This window comes from Symsagittifera roscoffensis, chromosome 5 (assembly GCF_963678635.1).
Source record: "Symsagittifera roscoffensis chromosome 5, txSymRosc1.1, whole genome shotgun sequence".
NCBI lineage: Eukaryota > Metazoa > Xenacoelomorpha > Acoela > Convolutidae > Symsagittifera > Symsagittifera roscoffensis.
In genome coordinates this window covers 25,851,056-25,873,965 of record NC_087066.1, presented here as the reverse complement: position 1 = coordinate 25,873,965, position 22,910 = coordinate 25,851,056, and the positions used below count along the sequence as shown (strand labels likewise).

The 22,910-nt window shown below is 33.8% G+C and overlaps 1 protein-coding gene across 1 annotated transcript in view; it reads left to right on the top strand.

Moving 5' to 3' along the window:
- Nucleotides 1-497: 497 nt before the first annotated feature.
- Nucleotides 498-22,910, top strand: part of LOC134846669 (uncharacterized) — a 36,103-nt gene continuing 13,690 nt past the window's right edge. Inside the window, exon 1 of the mRNA XM_063864054.1 lies at nt 498-622. Within this exon, the coding sequence (XP_063720124.1) occupies nt 498-622 (125 nt within the window). The remainder of the gene's footprint in view (nt 623-22,910) is intronic.

Genomic DNA, 22,910 nt, shown 5'->3' with positions numbered 1-22,910 from the left:
AAATTTTTACAGGTAAAAGCAGTAGCGGTATGGGGGGCGGACGTTCTTTAAAGTGCAAGGAGGCAATTTGGGGGGTGCGGACAAAAAAAATGCAGTTTTGCTTATCAAAACTTTCCAAAAAGTGCCTAAAAGCGCCTTTTTGGCCTGTGCTTTTAAATCTTTTTACCTGCGGCGCAGAAATTTTTCTCAAAATAGGGTCTTTACGGTGATTTAGGTGATTTGGGAGAGATCTGAATCTCAATTTATTCGAATTTAAAGAAGGTTGCTTTATCCGCAGCATTTGCTGTGCTTTATCCGAAAACTAAGCATTTGCGCTCATTAGTTGTCCCAAATTGACAAAAAAGCATAATTGAGCTCAAGGTATCAATTTCAGACGATATATCTGTCAAACACGTTAAAAGATGATATATCACAACAATTAGACTAATTGTTGTGATAAGCATATTCAATACACTACTGAACATGGACTCGGACAAGAACCAAACCCAAATGAAAAAATGCTCAACTTGAGATTCCAGGACCAAACCTCTCTCGACATCGGCAGAAAGGAAGACAGGCCCAACATCAAAAGACTCTTCATTATGCTGAGCCCAATCAGAATAATCTATCATCCAGACACAATGTAAGAATAACCGGTCTACTTGGGAAATTGTGTAATCTGAGAACCTAATGAACAGGTTTCCTGTATGAACAAGAAAACGTAACGCTAACTAAGGCGATTGCTTTAGCAAGACAAAGTGATGCGACTATTGATGAAAAAGATGTATTCATTGCGCATCGACTTCGAGAGAGTTATGTACGAATGTTCTAAGACTTGACCTGACCAAGGCTCAACTTTTGAACTTGATGAGAAACTATTCCCGTCTTGAACATGCCTGGACAGACGAAAAAAAAATTTAAGGGAAGGAAGTCAACGGATTATTAAAATTTGATCAATTGTTTGAGGGAGGGAAGCTGCTAGAAAACACTTACAATGATGTCATAAAAGGTTTTGACAAACATGTTTCTAGCAAATCATCAACATCGCCAAAAATCTAAAACACAGCAACTGTAAAACGTTTATGCTAATATGATGGCTTCACTGTCTAGTGTGCGTTCGTTAAAAGAGCTTCACAAAGATGTAATAGGACTTCATAGTGGTCTGGAGTCTCCTATTAAAACAATATATTTAACAGAATCTTGGTTAATTGAAAACTGACGATCTCAATTTAAATGTAATCAAAGATTTTCACACCGTTATCACGAATAATGGAGTAAAAAGACGTGGTGGTAATCTGATACAATTTTCAAAAATTAACTGAAACACTTGATAGTGTTTTACCAGAATCCATGCCATATCTCATTACTTGTTGAAATTGATGCAAATAATTGGGTTATTGCGTTACCACGCTTCAATAAAATTCATTTTTCAATGACCTCAATAAAAATTTAGAAAAACTTGCTCAATCTAATTAATCAATAATCGTAGTTGGAGATTTTAATATCAATATTTTAGGAAATATGAGTAAAAATTTATTGCAATCATGCCTAGGTTCAAAAAAAGCCAAATGGTTTGAACAATTGAATAAGCCTGCAACTCGATTGAGGGATTTCTCAGAAACACGTATAGATCATTTTATAACACGAAATTTGGAAAATTTTATTATTGAAGTACTGGAAAATGAATGCTTTTCCGACCACTATCCGGTGATATCAAAGGTTGGTTTTTTCATGAAAATTCGCTCATCGGTTATTGTTACCATGATATGTCATTCTTAACAGAAAAAAAAGATGAAAAATTTCAAAACAAAACCGGGAGTTTTCGAGCCTAACCATTGATATAACAACTAACACTCTTTTCAAAAGTTTAATCAAGGCCTTCTGAGGTTTTAAAATCATTTTGCTCCCGGACGGGAAATGTGACCTAAAAACAAGAATAATGCTCCTTGGTTTCACAAACACTTGAAAAAATCTGTCCTGAATAAAAATCAAATATGCAAAAATTGAGTCAGAAAATGGTGATATAGGCAGAAAGCAAAAACTTCTTGCTGAAAGTCGGAAAAAACGAAAAGTTTTCAGACTAGCCAAAAAAAACGTAATACTACCATAAGTTTACTAACTGTATAGGAGACTCGACACAAATGTGTAGGACTTTAAGTGAAATTAAAAGTAAAATCACTATACGCACAAAAGTCGAATTACTTATTGTAAATGAAAGAAATTTGTCTGGCTCTCCATCAAAATTTATCGCTTTTATAAATATTTTCTCAACTATTGGCACCAAATTGGCTAAGATATCAACGACTGTGGAAGTTGTTGATCCATTGTACCCAGATTTTACAGCATGTGAATCCATTTCTCTATTTAACTGCTCATTTGTCGAGGTGAAAAAAGTTATGTCTAGTCTAAACACCAAATTGACATATGAGATATATGAGATTAGTAACTTTTTTTTCTCTTGGAAAAAAATTGTTTTTCTTTTTGTTTTTTAAAAAACGCTTTTGATACACTTACTCACTGAGTTCTGTTGAGAAAGCTCGAAAGCTATGATGTGCGTAAAATTGTTACAAATGGCTTCAATTTTAATTGTCCAACAGGTCTCAATATGTAAATATGAATAACTGTTTCTCTGATTGGCTATGAATCACTACAGGTGTATCTCAAGGCTCTGTTTCAGAACCTCTTTTTTCTGGCATATATGCTTCATGCAGTTTTCTTTTCAAGTGCATTTGTTTGCTGATACAAATGTCGAGGACTTTTAATTAGGCTTGTCAAGTATTTCATCCTGGTATTGTCTAAAAAAGTTAATCGTAAGCTCTGGTAAAACTATCCTCAAAAGTTACGAAAATTTAGAAGTGCTTCTTATCTTAATTTGCTGAGATTTTTGGCACTAAAAACACTTCTCTGGCGTCTTTTGATTGAATGGCCGATCGAACGTTTGTAAAACATCCACTTATGTTTTTTATCCGGCTATTATCTACAAAGCAGCTTCATCCATCATAAAGAACAATTTCTTTCATTTGGTTTGAAAACAACTCTGGTGGCGAGATCTGATTAAAAACGGCGTTTTCTTACCTCATCATCCGTTGAAACGTTGGATCCCAGCTGGTTACCAGAGTTGATGTTGGAAATGCCGGCTCTGCTAATGCACACAAAAGCGGTGGCAGAGACAGGGCAGTAAGGCAGAGGTCGGATTTTTTTCTTGCTTTTCCGTTAGCAAGACTCAAACCTAGCGTCCCAGATGCCAAAAGATCTATCCAGCAGCCTGATCCGGAAGATTGAACTTCCTGATTTCGTGCTATTTCTTTTGACGCTTTGCGTAGAAGATTTCAGCTTTGCAAGTCGTGTTTTCAATCATATCTCCTTACTGGAGCGGGCTGATGTCTTGGCCCGTTAAGTTGATTTCGACGCGCAAGTCGAACTTTTCAAATGCTGGAATCCAGGACTGGCTTTAGAAAAATAAATGCCAAACTTTTGCCAAGCCAGCAAATGATTTTAGACAAATCTCGTCGTACTACATACTCTCACCATCTGTGATCAATCTGGCATCGTCTCGTAGTCATTTTTTTCTTACTGTTTATCAAAAGATCAGAAACCATCATGGTAACCGAAACTTGTACACATGTCTTTCATCATTTAATCCAGTCAAACACCTTTAAAACTTCATTGATAAACAAAATATTAGATCGTTTAACTTGAAGCAAAATAAGAAACGCGAGAGGATTGGAAATCAAAATAACTAGATTGAGGAAACTAACAACTACGCAGCATAAACTTAGGTTGAAAAAGATTTGACCTGATGTGAGGCTACGGGTCTATTAGATGATATGTAAGCCAGACAGCGTTTATGTTGCTTTGGCTCTACTCAAAAAAATATCTGGGAAAACTAGTTTTTGCGAAATGCACCGGGTTCCGCATTACATAGTTGCTCACAGCGCTTACTTAGAAAAGAATCAGTGCTAGTACACCCTGAATATGGAAAGCCAGTGGTCGAAAACGATGACCATTTTGAAATAGATTTCTATATTTTTCAAAATTACAATCTCTCGCTTCGACCGCTGTCGTTCCAGAGTTATAAATCGAGCCTGAGTTTTTCTAATAGGGTTTGGAGAAATGAGTTACATCTGAGTTAGGACCGAGTTGGTTAACTCATAGAGTAATTTCGGATAGGGTACACCGTCTGCTCGTCACGCTATCTTATTTTCGGCCGGATAGATTCGTGCAACTTCTTAGTCTAATACCGATCCTAATCTTACTCTTATACTATCTAGTCTCAGGTTGTTTAACTAGTCTCTGCTAGGCTCAATAGATCTAGGGTATACTGGTCTATTGCGGCTGTTGAAGTGCTCGGGAGAGTCCAACTAATTTCTAAGTTAAATTCAAATCTCTCTGGTGCTGAAATTACAAGTAACTTCAGCACTTACAAATAAGTGGGTTGTTAGTTAGATGGATCATGATTGGTTAATATTAAATACTTTACATTGGTAAAATATCTAAATTATCCAATCATAAAATGTAGTTTAGATCAGGTTCCACCCATCCGGGTTTTACAGAGTTTTTTAGAATAGTTCTTCTGCAATTCGAAGGATGGATGATGGACGTTGGTGTTTGGCGAACATCTTATTTCTTCTGTTTCCTTTTTGTTAAAGAAGTTCCAGGAAGCTGGAGTTAGAGACATAAGACGTTGTGTCTTCTAGTGACAACGACTAAGTCTTCGCAACAAACTCAAATCTGATTTCAGAATGGTTGGCTATGTCAGGTTTTTCTGTTCTGCGTGGAGAACTTCTTTTGTGTCTGATCTAGTTTGGGAATGGCGTGGAGATTGTGCGTGGAGGGGATGCCTGGTTACTCGGATCTGTACGTATACTTGAACATCGAGGTGGTCATTGGTCTAGTTCAATGAAGTCCTTTTCTGCGAAGTCAAGTCGTACTCTAAATCCTTTGAGTTGTGATTGTGAGGGGCATATCGATTGTGGTTGGTCATTCTCTCTCGAGTGTAGTGGGGTCGTTTTGTCTTTAGATGTTCGTCCTTGGTGTTGTATTCTGATCTATGTATTGCATAATGTAATTTACATTTTATAAAACATTTATTAGTTTAATATTTTTTAATTATGATTTTAGTTAGTTGTTTTCACAAAAGCTTTTTGTTTTAGTTCGTTTATTTTGAAGAGTTACTCACACTTGAGTAGCTCTTATTAAAAATAGAGGTGTGGTCACAAAGCGTGGATGTAGCACGGTGGGTTAGGCCAGCTATAGAGCATGCTCAGGACGTCCTTCCTGGTGGGTTAGGCCAGGAGTGGGAGTATGATTTCATGCGGTTTTTGTGAGGGGTCCTGTTATGTGACAACGTTTTATGTTGGGTTTGTTGTGGTTTTTCTTATGTCTTGTTGGTTATGTCCTTTTTCCAAAAAGCAAATTGTTCGTGGTATGGGTTTGTCTTTCGACTTTTTTGTGTTTTATTATTTCTTTCTTAGACTTTATAATAGTCTTCAAAAGAATAAATTATCCAGTTTTAAACTGGGTTAATCCGGTTTGGGTACCGTTGGTTTCCTTTTCTTAGTCATGCTGTTATTCTATGATTTGTGGTATTTAGTAAGCTGCGTTGGTTAGTTTTGTTTAGTATATGATTCCTTTCCAACCGGGTTAAAGGAAAGTTTGAAACATGTTATTATATGTTAGAGTTGTTGAGTGTGAAAACTTGAAACTGAAATTCATTATTTTAAACAATTCTTCGTGGGCGAGCTGTGCGAGTGTGGATAGAATTTCTGTGCGAATAAATGAGAATATCAAAAGGTTAGTACTGCATTTGCATTTTATTAATTTACTGCATAGAATTTGGAAATTTACTGCTAGTTATGGGGGAATTTTAAGTTACAAATTTTCATCATAATTAGATTTACTGCTTGTGGGGAAAATTTTAGAAATGAATTTACTGCATTGGTATTAAATTTATAAATTTATAAGTGTAAGAGATTAATAGAATTGTTGAAGTCTGTTTGATGAAATTTGCGATCTTTATTTGTTTTTTGTGGTTTTTGTAGGTGATCGTCGGATGAAGGCTAAAAATCTAAGGAAAACATGGATAAAGTATGGTGAGTTTTTTAATATTTCAATTAGTTAGTTATATTCATTTAATTCATACTTACCTGTTAGTCGTCGGGGAAAAAACCGTGGGGGAAGATGTCGTGAATTAGTTCTGAAGTTGTTAGTAGTTTAGCTAAGATGCGGATGATATTTTTAGTTTGAAGCAGTGGCCAAAGCAATTGAAGTGCCTTAATAGTGGTTAGTTCTTCAGTGCCAACTGCAAACTCATAAGGTGTGTTTTGGATTAGATTATATAATTTGTGATTGAATTTAGTGTTGTGGATGAATTCTAAAATTGGGATTTCTATGGGTTGTACAAACTCGTGCGGGATAAGGAAGGGTCGGGATTCTTCGGCGTTGAAGGTCTTGGTGATGGGACAGAAGATGTACATTTGGGTTATGGGGTCATAATTACGAAGAATACCATGAAGGTTAGTATCTTTAATGCAATATGTGAAATTTAGGAAAAATGGTGAAGTGTATTTGGAATTAATGAATTGAAAACGATGGTGTGGTTGTCTAGAGGGTGTGTGTAGGTCAAAGTGATTTTGGATGAAGCGATAATAACTATATGTGTGGGTTTGTTTAGTGCGCAACATAATATCGTGTGAGCAGTGTAAATCTCTTTCGTGTGGTGCAAGGAAATGAAAGGTTAGTGAAAATATTTGGAAGCGTTCTTTGAAACTTTCGTATGCTTGTGTGTCTATTAGTGCTTCTGAAATAATGTGATCAAACTTTCGGTCGAAGATGTTTAGTGTAAATATATATGGTGTCTTGATGAAAAATTTCTCGGTAATTTGTGGATTAGCGAAGCGATCGTCGTCTAAGAATTGATCTTGGTTAGCTCTGATGATGTTGTGATCATAGTATTCGAGTGTATATTCGTTAGCTCTAGGTGCAGTGTGTGTTTTTAGTGATTTTTTATATCCAACGTAAGTAAATTGTCTAGCGGTTAGTGGTGTAGTGAGTCGATATAGCATGTCCGTATTTCGCTCTATATCGATGTGAGTGTTAGATAAAGGTAAGCAAAGAGGGTTTAGGAAAATGATAATATGAGGTCCAAGAGAGAGTGGGCATTAAAACGTATTCATCTACAAAGTTGCGTGTTTCGTTAGTGTCGTGGGGGGTGTTTAAGGTGTATTGTGGGATTGAGGGTAAGGTGATGGCTAAAAATTCTTTTGTGTTAGTATGCTTGGGGTGGTTGATGTATTCACGGGCTGTTCCTGGTTTTGCTGGGAAAGGATGTTTGGGGAACTTTCTTTTAAAAGTGCGGTAAGCTCTATTAGTGTTGAGTGAAGATTCAGTTGATGTGGATGATGGTGCTAATGATTCAGTATAATTTGAAGAGGGTGTAGGGGTAGGGGGGTTGGATGAATTTATTGTGGAGGAGATTTGGTTTATGGTTGGGGTATTAAGGTGGTAGGGTTGTTGTTGAAGGGTAATAAAATTATCTAGCTCTGGGGAGATTCGGGGGGTGTCTGGAGAATGAGATGATTGGTCAGAATGGTATGAGGAGTAGGTTGGGGTAACTTGGGAAGCATAAGAGGGTGTGGGAGTGATTGGGTCAGGGTTATTGGATAATATGGGTTGAAAAGGGGGTTGAGAAAAATTAGAAGAGTTATGAAAATTATTGGATGGGGATGGTTCTGAGTCGGCAAATTCATCGGGGGTTTCAATATTCGGGTTATTGAGTTGTGAGATGGAATATAAAACTGAGATGTGTGAATTAGTGTCGGAATTCATGCCTGATGTTACATTACTAGATGGAAAATCGGGTGGCGGAAAAGCAAAAAGTGGTATTATTGGGATTGGAGAGGTAAGATTGGTTGGGTGGGAATTTGATCGGTGTAGTGATCCAAGTTGGCGGCTCATCGTGGGCTAAAAAAATGATTATTTTGAGACTGAAAAGCGGTGGTATGGGGTTGTTCAATAATTTGTTCATAAGTATTATCATCTTGTGACTGGTGTGTCATTATATGTTGGATGGGACTTTGTGATGTGGTGAGTCGAAAATTTGGATTATGTGTGATGGCTAAATTTCGAAAATTTCGTGGGACTAGGGATAGTGGATGGTTATTTGGTAGGGCTGGTAATTGTGGTGCCGTTGGCGTTATGTCTACATTGTTATGTTCTTCGTCGTATGTATTTTGTCGTGTTGCTATTTTTGTGTTATATTCTTTTATTTGTGCGTCTAAAAGAATTTTGTTTATAGATGTAGAAAAGATTCCAAAAAATCCTGCAAAGAGTATGCGTGCTACGCTTGCTTGTCTGTTTACTTGTGTGTGTATAGCACATGTGTTGTAGATTCCTTTTAAAAGTGAGAAATGAAATCCAATAAAGTTAAACATTGCGTATAAAATAGTCAATTTTTCTAAGATGTAGTAGGGCCATCCTAGAAAATCGAGGATCTCATTTTTGAGTGTAACAAAGCTAAAAATGTTAATTGGTGATATATCTTGGGGACGGTATTTTTCACCGTTTAGATATATATAATCTTTAATGTCTTTAAAATATCCGCTATAGTCTTGCGTGTAGATATCGGCAAATCCTGCGGTTTCTGCAAGTTTGCGTAAATTTTGGTCTATTGATTGTCTTTGTATAGTGTCCATTTGTGTTAATAATTCTTGGAATTGTTGTGTTCTAATGTGATGTTGAATATCTGATTTTGAATAGATTCCTATTGATTGTAAGTCTATATTTGGGTTTCGAGCAATAGCGCGAATGCTTTCTGGTGAAAATTTTTTGAGTGATTGCATTAATGTGGGATATGGAGTGAGAAGATAATATTTATTTTCATCAGGGTTTAGTTGTACTACATTGTGGCTGTTTTCTGATCCACATGGGACTGCGGTATCCCAGAAATAGGTTCTTCGTGAAAGTGTATCCACGAAATGTACTTTATTCTTATAAAAGATAGGGATTCTTTTATAACATCGTTTATCTTCAAAAACGTATAGTGGTGATACTTTTTTAGTACAAGTATAAAACCATAAGATGTTTCCTTCATAGTCTAAAAAATTTGATCTATTTCCAGATAATAAGTATCCTGCATAGGGTATTTTTAATACTGCTAGTGCAAGTGATTGTAATATTTGTGTTCGTTCTAATTCGCATAGTTGGTGTAGTGTTTCTAATTCGGAGAGTGACATTTCTTGAAAAATTCGGCTAATTGTATAATCTAGTTTCATATCTAAATGAATATCATAGTGGATATTACCGAAATATGTAGTATTCATTAGTGATAATTCTTGTAAGCGTGTGCTTCTGGTGTCATGGGGTTTTAGATGTCCACCAGGTTGTCCGTTGCTTTTTTCAAAATTAACTGGTATATAGGATGTTCCTTCGTTTGGAGGATGACCTGTGGCATATGGGTCGATTTTTACTTTTCCAGTGGTCATGTCGAATCCTTTTTCGTATTCAACTAATATTTCAGAGTATTGTGTTCTGTGAAGTGGATTCCTGTATTTACATGCAAGTTCTGTTTCTTGATATATTTGAAAACGTGTCAATTTATTTTCTATATTGTCTATGTTTCTAAAATTAGAACTTAGTTTTCGTGATGGATGGACGTGTTCATATGGAATTGATTGTATAAAATATTTTTCGTGAAATTTTATCATACGAGCGTGTATTTTTGCTACTTGAAATGTTGTACATGTATCTTCGGGGAACCAAACAATTGTTGCTTGTGTTCTCGTTGTAGGGTCGCAATAACCTTGATCATTTTTACAAGGTAATCGGATTCCTTGATAGATCATTGTATTATCTGAAAAATCTCGTGTTAGTTGTATTTTTTCGAGTTGTATTTTCCAATCGAAAAACATTATTTCTTGGTATCCTTTATTTTTTGTGTCTGCTTTGCAGTTTGATGGGTCATTTATACCAATGTGTGGTATCCAATGTTTATCGTGTAGGTCATAGGTTAATCGTCCGTGTGCGCCGTTATACGGGTATTTTTCGTCTAGTTTTATATGTCCTTGGTGTCTTTCAAGTTGTGATTGATGTACAGAGTCTGGAAAAACTTGAAAATTAACTAACTTTCTTTGGGAGTTTTTATTTCGTGTGATGTTTAGTCTAAGTAATTCATTTTTACAATCGTCGGGATTGAGATGTAAAAGACGTTCTATATTACTTTGATAGAATGATTCATGGTCAAGTCGGTTTTTGTTTCCGTTCGAGACTTGTGAACAATGTACTTTCTTTTCGGAAAATGTTGCTGTGAATTTATAACCTGTAACTGTTGTTGCTCGGGCTTTTGAATAGAGTGTTGCTATTACATCTGTGGTTTCTATAGCTTGTGGTTCTGTTTCACATTGTGATACTTGATTTATTGCATATTTATGTAGTGTTTTTTGTTCATTTTCTTCACAATCGTAATGTGTTACTAATAAATCTTGTGGTCCTGTACGAGGGGAAGGGTTTATGTTTTGATTTGAGATTACTAGAAAAAGGAGTTGGAGAAAAATTAATAATTTTAGAATATACATGTGTATGATAATCCTGAGTATGGATTATAAAATGTAATGTAGCCAATTGTGTTTTTGGTATATCTGTCGTATTTGTATATTACTTCAGTAGTTATAAACGGTGGTGGTAGTGATTGAGCTGTTATGTTAGGTGGATTTAATGGGTAGGGATGTTGGGTAATATTATTTAACTTAACTGTGATTTCAAACTTTAATTGTAAACTGTTTTGTTGGAGTATTTGAATATTGTGATCACGGATATCGTTGTGAATATCTTGGCGATATTGTAATCTATTAAGTGCCCAGTTATGAAGGCGGTTACTTTCTTGATGTTGTCCAAATAGTGGTGGAGGTGCTGTAAATGTATTCCAATCTAGTCTTAAAGGAATATTTATTGATGATTGTTCTCGATATCTGGCGTCGAGATTATTTGGAAAATTTAAGTTAAAAGGTGGTGGTGAAATCTGGCTTATTGATGGTGTTGATGGTAGTGATAATGTTTCTGGTAGTGATGAGGATGTTGTTGTATCCGTAGAAATATCTATTGGATTATTGACTAAATTTAATTCACCTTGTGTAAATGAATGTGTTGTCCAATATGGTAGTCGTGATGCCTGGTTTGGGGGGTTAAAGGGATTTTCACGTATTTGTTCAGATGTTGGTGTTGAACCTAAGTAATCTGATGGTAGGCTTGAGGTGCTACGTTGTGAAAGAAGCGTAGGGGTTTCTGGTAATATACCAATGGGGTTTTCTGGAGTGTTTTGTGATGGGGATTGAGGTATATCAAAATGAACTCGGGGAGTTTGAAGATTTCTGTTTCGTCGAGGATGTATAATTTGTCTATTTATTTCGACTGTATTTTGGTTTTGACTAGAATTTCTTATTCTACTTAGTTCTTGTGGTAGTGTTGGGTATAGGTTATATGTTGGTTCGCTTAAAGGTGCTTGTCGTTGAACTGGTTCTAGTGGTTCTGATAAACGAGCATGTCGTTCTTCAAAAGTGTATGGATTGTCTTGAAAAGAAATTCGTGTAGATGTTTGAGGATTTTGAGTAGTTGAAGGTGGTGTTTGGTTATCTTGGGATGATGTCGGTGAAGACTGATTCTGTGACTGTTGGGTAGCAATTTTTGATGGATTTTTGAATTGTTACTTTAGTGGGAAGGTTTATGTTTATTATAGTATTCTTCCAAAAAAAGAATTAGAAGGATTGTTGCTAGGGCAAATGTGAAGATTGCTTTCTTTATACATTTACATATTGTCAAAATGAGGGATGATAAAAATGTTATGAAAATTACAAACAATAAAAAAATATCGGTTCTACTGAAAATTGTTCGTATCATTTAGACAAGTTATATGACTCGTACCTGTGGATGTAATCAAGGGTTTTGGAAAGTTGGAGGAATAGTTCGAGTATAGTGTAGAAAATTAAAAAAATGTTACAAAAAATGATTAGGATTATTAGAAAAGATTCAAGTATATCAAAAAGAAATATTATAAAGGTTTCAAGTATTGTAAAAAAATGTTTAAGATTTATGAGTATTTGAGTAACTGATTGAGAGAAGAGCATTTAAGAAATGATCTCTTGGTCGAATATTTTTTGCTGTTTGAGGCGATTTTCTAGTGTGGTCGGATTATTTATTAGTTTTTTGACAAGTGGGTTGAGTTCTGTAAAAAATTGTTGGGGGCAATTTTCATGGTGACTGGGAGGTCGTCTTTTTCTTTATTTTTGTTTGTCAAATGATCCGGGGTATGGTGAGATTTTTATACTTTAGGCTAATTAAAATGTTCATTTTGTTACTTTAGGCTAAGTTAACAAATTTGCTTTGGGGGTATTCGTGGTCTGAGTTGGGGAAATATTGTTGATCTTTGGGTTATTAGATAAGGGAGGGGTACGGTATTATGGTGATATTTATTTTAGTTGTCAAGTTGGAGTGGTTTGCTTATTTTTGACCTGGAGGTCGTAAAGTTATAGTTATAGATGTGCCTGGAGTTCTATATGATTCGTCTAATTGGTCTTAGTTTGAGTTAGAGAAAGTGACGGATTGGATGAATCCTATTGGTCTATTTTGAACTAGAATTATTACGTACTTGTTAGCATGTTATTTTGAAAAATGTAAATGAAAAATGTTTCGGAGGTTTCAAGATAGTGAAGTATAATGTTAAAATTACTTTTGAAATTCCACTTTCTTTAAAATTTTAGATTGAGGGATGAATATTTTATAGTTTTTACGTGGTTGATTTCGGAGTCTTGTTGTTTTTCTATTTTCTGATTTGTCGATTTGTTCTTGGGGTATTATTTGTTCGCTCATTTTTTTATTTTTTCTTTGTTTTGGGGATTCTTTATGGTTTTGTGTATTGATTTTGGTGGCGATTGGTTTTGTGTTTTGATTTTCGGTGGGGTTATCATTTTGTTCTGTGTTTTTCAGATGTGGTTCATTTTGAATGATTTTTAATCCTGTGAAAGAATATAATTGAGTTAATTCGCGGAGTGCGTATTCTTTTGGGTAATAAGGTAATAGGTTGTTTCGATGTTGAACGATTTCTTTTTTGTTTGAGTCGGTAATTTTATATGTGACATCAGTGGGTTTTGCAATTATTTGGTATGGTCCTTTTCGAAGGGGTTGTAATTTTTTAGAAATTCCTTTTTGAGTATTAAAATTAGGTATTAAAACAAATGTTCCAATTTTTAATTCGGAGGCTGGTGTAAAACGTGAATTGATTTGTTCATTAATGTTTTGTCTTTGTAATAACTTTTTTGTTATTTTTTGATAAATTTCATTGTGTTTTTTATCTCTATTTAGAATCCATTCGGTGTGTGTACCGGAGGCTAGTTTAAGAATTTGTGGGTGATGAAAATGATCTTCATCGTGTGTATGTAAAGGTAGGTTATAACAAATTGAGTCTTTATTTGGTTGACAATAACCTTGTGCGTTTTTATGAGAATTTGCTGTAAACATTATTGGTTTGCGTGGCTTTTGGTTAAAAACCATTTCGTATGGTGACATTCCTAAAGTTGTCGTTATTTGTGAATTATACGCTAAGGGAAATAATTTTACATCTGCTGACCATTCGGTATATTTTGTATCATTTCCGTTGATGATACATCTAAGATATTCTTGTAATGAACGGTTCATACCTTCGACTAAGCCGTTTGTCCAAGGTGCATGAGATGTACGTGGTTTGTGTTTAATGTTATATAAATGACATAGTGTGATAATTTCATTATTTATGAATTCTGTACCGTTGTCTGTAACTAAAATTTCTGGTAGTCCGAATTTTGCTATCCAGTGTTCATAGAGTGTTGTGTAAGCGTAATAAGCGTTACAATGTGGTACTGGGTTAAGTGCTACATAATGTGTAAATGCGTCAACAATTACCATAATGTAGGAGTTTCCTTCTGATGAGGGTGAAATTGGTCCTTTGGTATCAAATGAGATACGATGGTTAAAGTACAAGCTTTGTCCTTTAAAATCTTGTTTTTGTGCTATTTGTTTTTGATTTGGGTAAGGTTTATTTAGTTGACATACTATACAATCATTGCATAGTACTTTTATCCAAATTGGTGCATTTGGGAAGTAAAAATTTTGTATAAAATTTGAATATGTTTTTTCTGATCCAGAGTGTCCTTTAATATTTTGTGTATGTGAAATATTAAAAGCTATAAGAATCATACTTAAAGGGAGACAGGGAACTGTAGATTCATTCAGGTTATACTCTAAAAGGTCTGTATTTTCGTTAATTGTTGTGTTGTTAAATTTGCGAAAGTATCGGAGGAGTGTTTTGTTTCCTAGAATGGTTGAATCTGCTTTGATAGGTTTAGTTTTATATTTGTGCCATGATTTCAGTTGTCGAATTACTGGGTCAAGGTTTTGATATTGTTTCAGTGTTGAAATTGTAATTGTTTCTGTTGGGGTGAGAAAAATGTTTTCGATTTCTAATTTAGATAAGGGTATTGTATCAAGTGGGTCATGGAGGTCAAAAACTTGATTTATTGTGTATTTTGAATCATTTGTTTGTGGTCCTGATAAATTTATTTTATCAGTTAAATCTTCTTTTTCAATTAGTGGAAAATGGTCTTTCTTAGGCAGGTGTTGTTTTGTTCGTTTTTGTTGGGTGTTATTTTTTATCCATTGAGAATATGGGATTGGTTTGAAAGTTGATGTTCCAAGTAAATCAACTTCATAATGATTATTTTGACAATCTAAATAAAGTGGGAAATGTTGTAAATTATTTATTTGTGATTGTTCAATATCAGTTTTTACTGCATATTTGCATTCCAATCGGGGTGATGTTTCGTTTTCTGCAAGGTAGAATTTTATGTTTTTGGGTATTTCAACTGTTGTTTTTCGTGTAAGTAATTCAGGTGGTGTATTTCGACTTAAGGTGTCTGGTAATGCAAGATTTTTTCCTGCAGTCCAAACTATATGTAAGTTTGGAAATTTCATTAGAATTAGTTGAAATCTGTAAACTCGGTGGTTTGGGTTAGATTTTTGTGTAAAGAGAAAGATGATTGGTTTATGGTCTGTGAATAGAACTGTTGGATGTTTTGATCCAAGTATCAGAAATTCATATTCTGTCAGTGTATATATTATGGCTGTACATTCTCTCATTAGAGTTGAGAGTCATAGCTCTGCTTGAGTGAATAATCGAGAATTTGCTGATATGAGGTTCATTTTATTTGTACCATTATGTGATTGTAATAGTGCTGCACCGATGCCAAAGTTCGAAGCATCGCACATTGCATAAAATGGTTGATTTGAATCTGGAATTGTGTTTGAAATTTGTTCAGTTAAAAGTTTCTTTATTTCTTCAAATCGTGTTTGATGTTCTGTGTTCCATTCAAAATTATTTTGTTGTCTAAGGATGTTATAAAATGGTCGTAGATATAATTGCATTTTATAAACATATTTACTTAAAAAGTTTAACATTCCAAGAAATTCTTGGATTTTCTTTTTATTTGTTGGTGGTTGAAGTTTTTGAATAGCGTCAATGCGTGATTTCAATGGAGTGATTGTTTTTCTTTCTATATTATGTCCTAAGAATTTAACTCTTGTCAAAAAGAAGTGTGATTTATCGGGGGCGGCCTTCAGATTTTCGTTCTGAAGTATTTGGTGATATTTTTCTAAAACATTGAACATCTCGTCTTTTGTTTGTGATTGCATAAAAACATCGTCTAAATAGGTGATTGCGTTTTTCTTGAGTATCAGTGGTCTAAAAATTTTGCTCATAAAAGCTGAAAATGCTGCTGGTCCTATGGATATTCCATAGAATAAACGGTTGAATTCATATTGTTGGTTTCCGATAACAAATTGTGTTAAACGTCGTGATTGTTCATCTAGTGGCATTTGATTGTATGCACTATTCATATCGGCGGTTGTAAAGTATTTGCCGTTTATTTTTGTTAAAATAACTTGTATTGGTTCAATGGGCCAATTACATTTTGATTCATCTATAAGTGAATTGAGGTATCTAGCGTCGAGAACGATTTTTAATGATTCTCCTTTAGCTAGAATGATAACGGGGTTGATAAATGTGTTGCCTTTTGGTTGTTCTTCTTTATTAACTGGTGATATAATGTTGTATTGTTCTAAAATATCGAGTAATCTGTTCACTTTATCATGTAAGTGAATTGGTACTTTACTTGCTCTCTGTTTTTTGAAAACTGCGTCTGGTTTTAACGGGAGATGTAGTGATGAACTGATTTTTCCAACATCGAATTTTGATGTTGCATAGACTGATGAATATTCAATTAGCTGTTTGGCTAACTTTTCGAATTCGTCTTGTGTTATTTGTGAATGTTGGAAATTAAACATTGTTAAAAATTTCTGTTGGTCCTCTGTGTAGTTACTTATGTTGAATGTAGGTTTGAAATATGGAGTTTTTGTGAAATAATCCGTATTTCTGTTTTCGTTACTTATTATATTATTTATAGATAATTCTTCATTAAGAATTGTAGATTGGCAAATATCTAGTAATTGGAGTATATTATTTACGCGATAGGCTTTTTCGTGTATTGGTGATATTGTAGCGTTGGTTTCACAATATCCTAAAAGTCCTAAAGGTAATGTTACTTGGTAAGGTGTGTTGTTATAGACATGTAAGGAAATGATATCGGAATTCGAATTTTTCAAATATTTTATGGATGAGATTGTGATTTTGAAAAATTTGTGAATAGGTTTGAATTCAAATTCTGACATATAAAATTTTTGTTTGTTTTGTTCTTTATCATATTGGTGAACTTGTTTGATTGAAAAATTATAGATATTTCCTGATAGTGGTTTTAGGTGTTTTCTTTGTTGGTTAAATATCGGGTAGAATTTTGAAAAGAATGGTGGTTGTTTATTTAATCTTTGAAAAAATGTTAAGGATGTTTCTTTTGTTTTTGTATATTTATCTTTGATTAATATTTTACTATTTAGTATGTTAATTGTTGGTATATACTTCGAAATAAATGGTATTCCAATGATATTATATTTAATGTCAGTGATATGGAATATTTGTTTAAATGGCTTATTTAAAATTTTGCTTTGTTCCATTGTTCTGGTGGGGAGGAGAAATAATTGGATTTTTCCGTAGTTTATCAATGTTGATCCTTGTGCTGTTGCTAGTTTGCTGGAGGTTTCAAGAGGTGTTAGCTTTGGGTGTAAGGTTTTTATTTCATTCCATGTGGGGATGTTTATTATGTTTGATTCTGCTCCTGAATCAATTAAAAAATCTATTTCAAGGTCTGGTGGTTGAAATTCTTTATTTCTTGGGCTTTCTAAGAGAAATGGTATTGTCCAAATTTTTTCTTTGGGTTGTTCTTTTTGTATATTTTGATAAATGTGGTTTGTATTCAAGCATTTTGTTTTGGTATTTTTATTGGTTTGATTTGTAGTGTTAATCTCATTTGTTTCTTGCGTCGTTGGTGTGGAATTTATGGGTGTAGTGTAATAATTTTGAAGAAATTCTGATTGATTTTCATATATGTGTGATGAAAAGGGTTGTTCATATATGACAGATTCATAGTCATTTTCGACTTTTATCATATTGATAGAAAGAGTGTTTTCAGTATCACTTTCTGAATCTGATGATGTACAGTTTATTTGATTGAGTTGTAACGTATCAGTTACTGTGTCATCAATACCTGGAGGGTCTGATGTTGTTTCTGGGTTAGATTGTACTTGATTGATTTGTCTTTGATGTTTAGGTGTACTACTTCTGTGGCGGTTATTAGAATTATTATAGTTATTATTATTCCGGTGTGGTGATTGGGAATAATTTCTATAACGATTATTATAACTTGAGTGTCGATTTTGTGAATTATTTCGCGATCTGTTTTGGTAATTATTATTTGGTCTGTTATAGTTCGATCTATTATATGAGTTATTCCTTGATTGATTGTTCGGGTAATTCTGGTTTCGGTTGTTTGAATAACTACTATTTCGATTATAGGAGTAGTTTCTATTCCTATTGTATGATGAATTTCGTGATTGGTTGTTTGGATAGTAGTTATTTCTTGATTGGGAATTAGATCTAGAAACAAATCGTTGTGTATTTGAATTTGATCTGGAGTAGTTACTTCTACTATTTGGTCTATTGTAGTGATTTTGTGATGAATTTTGTGTATTTCTTCGTTCTGGCGATCTTCCTCTATAACTTGAGTTATATGGTGATTGATTTCTTGTATAATTTGTATTGTTCGGGAGTGGTTTTCCTGAACTGTTGTTGCTGTAAACTGTTTTGTTCGGTAGATTTTGATCTTTTTTCATGTATTGATAGAATGATTTATTTGGTTCTTTATATTTTTGAGGTTTATTTTGATTGTCTTGCTGTTTTTGTCTACATTCGGAAATACTATGTCCGTATCGTCGGCAATAATTACACCATTTTTTGAAAGATGGTTTGCCTTTAAAGTTTGGGTTCTTTTCGTAAATATTGAGTATTTCAGTGATTTTTTCAACGAGGTCTGTCTCTGATTCCTGTATATTATTAATATTAGTGGGAGTCGTTTCAATTCTGTTAACGTATTGTAATTTCAGATTTTCCGTTTCTTCTAGTTTCATCGTGATTTCTGCTTGTTCTAATTTGTCTACTAGTTTTCGAAAATCTAAATCGGGTTCTCGAATTGAAGAAGGATGGGATGCTCTCTTTTTTATTGCTATTTTCCTTAATTGTGGTGTTAAGGTCATCATTAAGATTTCTGTCATCTTTGTGTTTTTATAGTCATGTGTATTTAATGAATATGCTTTTCGAACTAGTGTTTCGATTCGTACTGCTATTTGCTTGATGGTTTCGTTTGGTAATCTGCGAATTTCATTACATAAAACTCTTTGTTGTTGTTTGTTTCTTTCGGAGTCAAACATTTTTGAAAATTCCTGTGTAAACCTTTTCCAGTTTGATTTTATTTCTAGAGGTAGTACTGAAAACCATTTTTGGGCTGCGCCATCTAAGGTTGTTTGTATTAACGCTGTGCGTCGATGTATCCAATTTTGATGTAGTGGCGTATTAATTGGTTCAGGTCCAATATTTAAAATCAGGTTTGCTGTTACTGCATTTAAATAATCTTCTACAGAGTATTCAGGGTCTGTTCCTGTGAAAACCATTAAAGGTTTGTTTGATGTTATTGATGATCCACCCATAAGGTATGGATTCATTGTCATTTGTAATGATTCTGCTGCATTTGGCATTTGAGAAAAATTTGAAAGTTGGTTTCTTGTTATTTCATGTTGTTGGAGATAATATGGGAGTGGTATTTCATTTTGCATTTGTGATGCTTGATACGAGTGTGCAGTCATTGGATTTTGTTGTTGAATTGGTTGAAAAGATTGTGTATTAATTAGATTTTGTTGTTGAATTGGTTGTTGATGTTGTGCATCTATTGGTTGTGGAGAAAAATTTCTATGATTTGTACGTGTTTTCTGTATTCCTTGTCTACGATATTCTTGAGTATTTGGTGCAAATATATCTGGTTGTAAGAAATCATCATCTGAGGATAAATAATCCATTTGATAAGATGTCTGTTTTTTATTTTTATTTTGTTGAAAAAATGGGTAATTTTCACTGTGATCCTGTGGAGGATTTGTTTGGAAATTTATTGAATTAGGTTGGGTCATTGGGTTGTCCCAATTTCGAGATCTTGTATATTGGTTAAAATTTCTTTGTGGTTGGTTATATGTTTTTGATGGATGTGTATAATTATAATTATGGTCTGCAAAGTTGTTTCTAGTGAATGTTTTGCGTGTTTTTGATGGTATTGTCATGGGTCTGTATGTTTGGTAATCCATATGTGAATATTTAGGGGCAACCGAAGGTTTAACGGTTGATTGTAAGGTTACCTGTGTTTGTGAAGGATTTGTATTTCTTGGTGTTGTTAAATTTGGGCGTATTGGTGAAATACTTTGTTGTGTAGTTGTTGTGTGTACAATTTCTTCATTTATGAAGTGTGATGGTGTCTGGATATCTTGTTGAGTAAGATTCCTAGTTCCATTGAGGTTTTCATTGTGTATAACTGTAGAGTTTAAACTATTATTTTGTGTATCGGGCAAAAATGTATTATAGTTTAATGGTGTTGCATCAATGGTTAATGGTATTACTTTTACATAATCTCTTATGTAAGATATTGTACTTATTGCTTGACTTGAGATTGTTTGTGGGAAGCTTATAAATGCGGGATGAGACCATTCGGGGTCCCAAACATAATCTGATTGTTCTGTGATAGCGGTATCATCGTTCGAGTTTTGGGGTCTAAAATTTTTTCTTGCTTGTGCAATTAAATCAATATTGTGTGTGAAATAATCTATTATGAACCATGCCAAAATTTTTTGTAGATCGTGTTTTGTATGTTGTGAAACGTCGTCTTTCGTGAAATTTTCTTTAATGATGTTTAAATAACTAGAGAGTAGTGTGATTTCATGTCGTACTTTCAAATGTTTAGATGTTTCTGTCGGTGAGACATTTGTTATTGGGATTTCGTTTTCTAATATCGAAATATAACTATATATTATTGCGAAAACTTCATTGGTGAATATGGAGTTTGCTCTTTGTGAGTTATGATATTGGATGCTTTTTATATATTCTGAAAAAACTTTTGAAAATTCTAAATCAAGATCGTCTGTTTGAATTGTATATTTTCTATTATTATGGTTTGGTGAGGTGAATTCTATGGAGTAGATTCCATACTGTTGTGTTATGTTGCATATATCTTTTAAGTAGTGGTCTATGATTTGTCTTTTGATTTTTACATCTGGGAACTCTGTTTTACATGGACTGATTCCGGGTTCAAATAAATTTAATAGTAAATTTTTGCAAAATATATGCTGTCCTCTATCAGTGGTTGCATCTACTATAAAAGGAAAGATTTCATCATCATCTGGACTTTCTTCACCTGGGGTGTGCGTTGAGCTCATTTTTTCGTTCGATGACTGTTAATATGTAATTATTAATGTGTCGAATTGGTTGATTCCAATTGTATAAATGTACTGGTTTGTGTTTATACTGCTTTTTTATTCTTCTTTTTCCTCTTTTTGATGAATTTGAAGTTGTTTCTGAGTCAGAAAAATATAATTGATTGTGAAGTGGGTAATTTTTATCTATTGATTCTTTTAGTTTGTAAAGTTCGTCTAAACTGTTGGTTTCTGATTCTGAAAATGCGTTTCGATTTTTTGAAAATCTTTTTCGTGTTATTTGTCTTTGTTTCGTTATTATTTTTCTTTTTAGTGTTTGTCGTTTTGTTCGAATGTATCCAACTGTTTGTGTATGAGGTGTGATTACAAGGTCGTATTTTTTGTTATCTATTTCACAATTGTGTAAAACGATTGTTTGTTTATTTCCTAGGTTTTTAAATGACATAAGGTTTAGAATGACGGATGCAAAAGGTTGTTAAATGATTTCTATTTTCCTAAACTGTTAGTTCTTACGATTTTTTGGTTAGCTTAACCTGGGTCTATTTGTTCAGGGTTGGAGAGAAAAGTATATCGATTCCGAAGAATGATTTTTTACTTTCTCGTGGCTAGTATAAGTTAAGGTGTTAACTTACTTAATCTTACTTAGGGGTAGTGATTGTGTTCAAGGGTTGGAGAATAGTAAATCGATCCACAAGGTTCAGGTATAATTAGAACGCGAGTAGTTCGTTAGATACTATTTTAAACTTACTAAGTCTAAGATTTATCCTGGGTCTGGTAAGAGGGGGGGTCAAGTGAAGGATGAATAACCGAAGTTCTTCACTGTTTATCCTAATTTGAATGATTAGTTTTGTTTAAAAATTTCTATTAGTCTTGGGTCTTTAGAAAGGGTTGGGTAGTGAATCGACGTTTGAGGTCGTTAGACACTAATTAAGTGGGTGGGGGAGAACAAAGTTGTTCTGTTTGATCCAAGGATAAGCCTTGATGATCAATTTTTGAAATTTAATTAAGTAGAAAATGATTTAAGATCCAAGGATAAGCCTTGATGATCTGGTTTTAAAATTAAGTGAATTTAAGTTTTAATAAAATTTTAAATGTGTGTAAAGGAAAGATTTAGTGTTTTGATGATATTAGTGGGTTTATGATTGCTGTTATGTTTTAGGTGATGGAGCTGGAACAACAGGATGATTTATGATTATTAACCATTTATTGTCATGCTACTAATTTTTATTTTTTATTTTTCAATAAATATTTTTCAAACATGTTTTGTATATTACTGCAGAATTTTAGGAAAACGATCTTAGATCTTTTTATCAATCGTTATTGTATATTAATAATTTTGTTTAGCGCCTGAAATGATTTTGAAGATTAACTTCAAGGTTTTATGTTTGCAAATGAAAATTTAAATTCATTGCCAGTAGTATTCTAAATATAAAAGTTTGTTCTGGTTTTTGCCTAACTATCATATAGCTATATGGCAAGTTTCTACTTTGTCGTATGTCGTCTCTGGTTCGAGGTCTTCTTCCAATTCCGGGTAGTTCTGTTATGGTTCGGAATATTGGCTCTGATCTATTGAGTCGTAGAGACATTTCGATTAAATTATTGTCGTATAACATTTTGTAAATGTTTTTGTCTAATTTCTAATCTATTTTGGTTAATTCTAAGCTATTAAGGTCTTGTTCGAGACTTATGGTCGCACCAGATGAGTTAGGACCGAGTTGGTTAACTCATAGAGTAATTTCGGATAGGGTACACCGTCTGCTCGTCACGCTATCTTATTTTCGGCCGGATAGATTCGTGCAACTTCTTAGTCTAATACCGATCCTAATCTTACTCTTATACTATCTAGTCTCAGGTTGTTTAACTAGTCTCTGCTAGGCTCAATAGATCTAGGGTATACTGGTTTATTGCGGCTGCTGAAGTGCTCGGGAGAGTCCAACTAATTTCTAAGTTAAATTCAAATCTCTCTGGTGCTGAAATTACAAGTAACTTCAGCACTT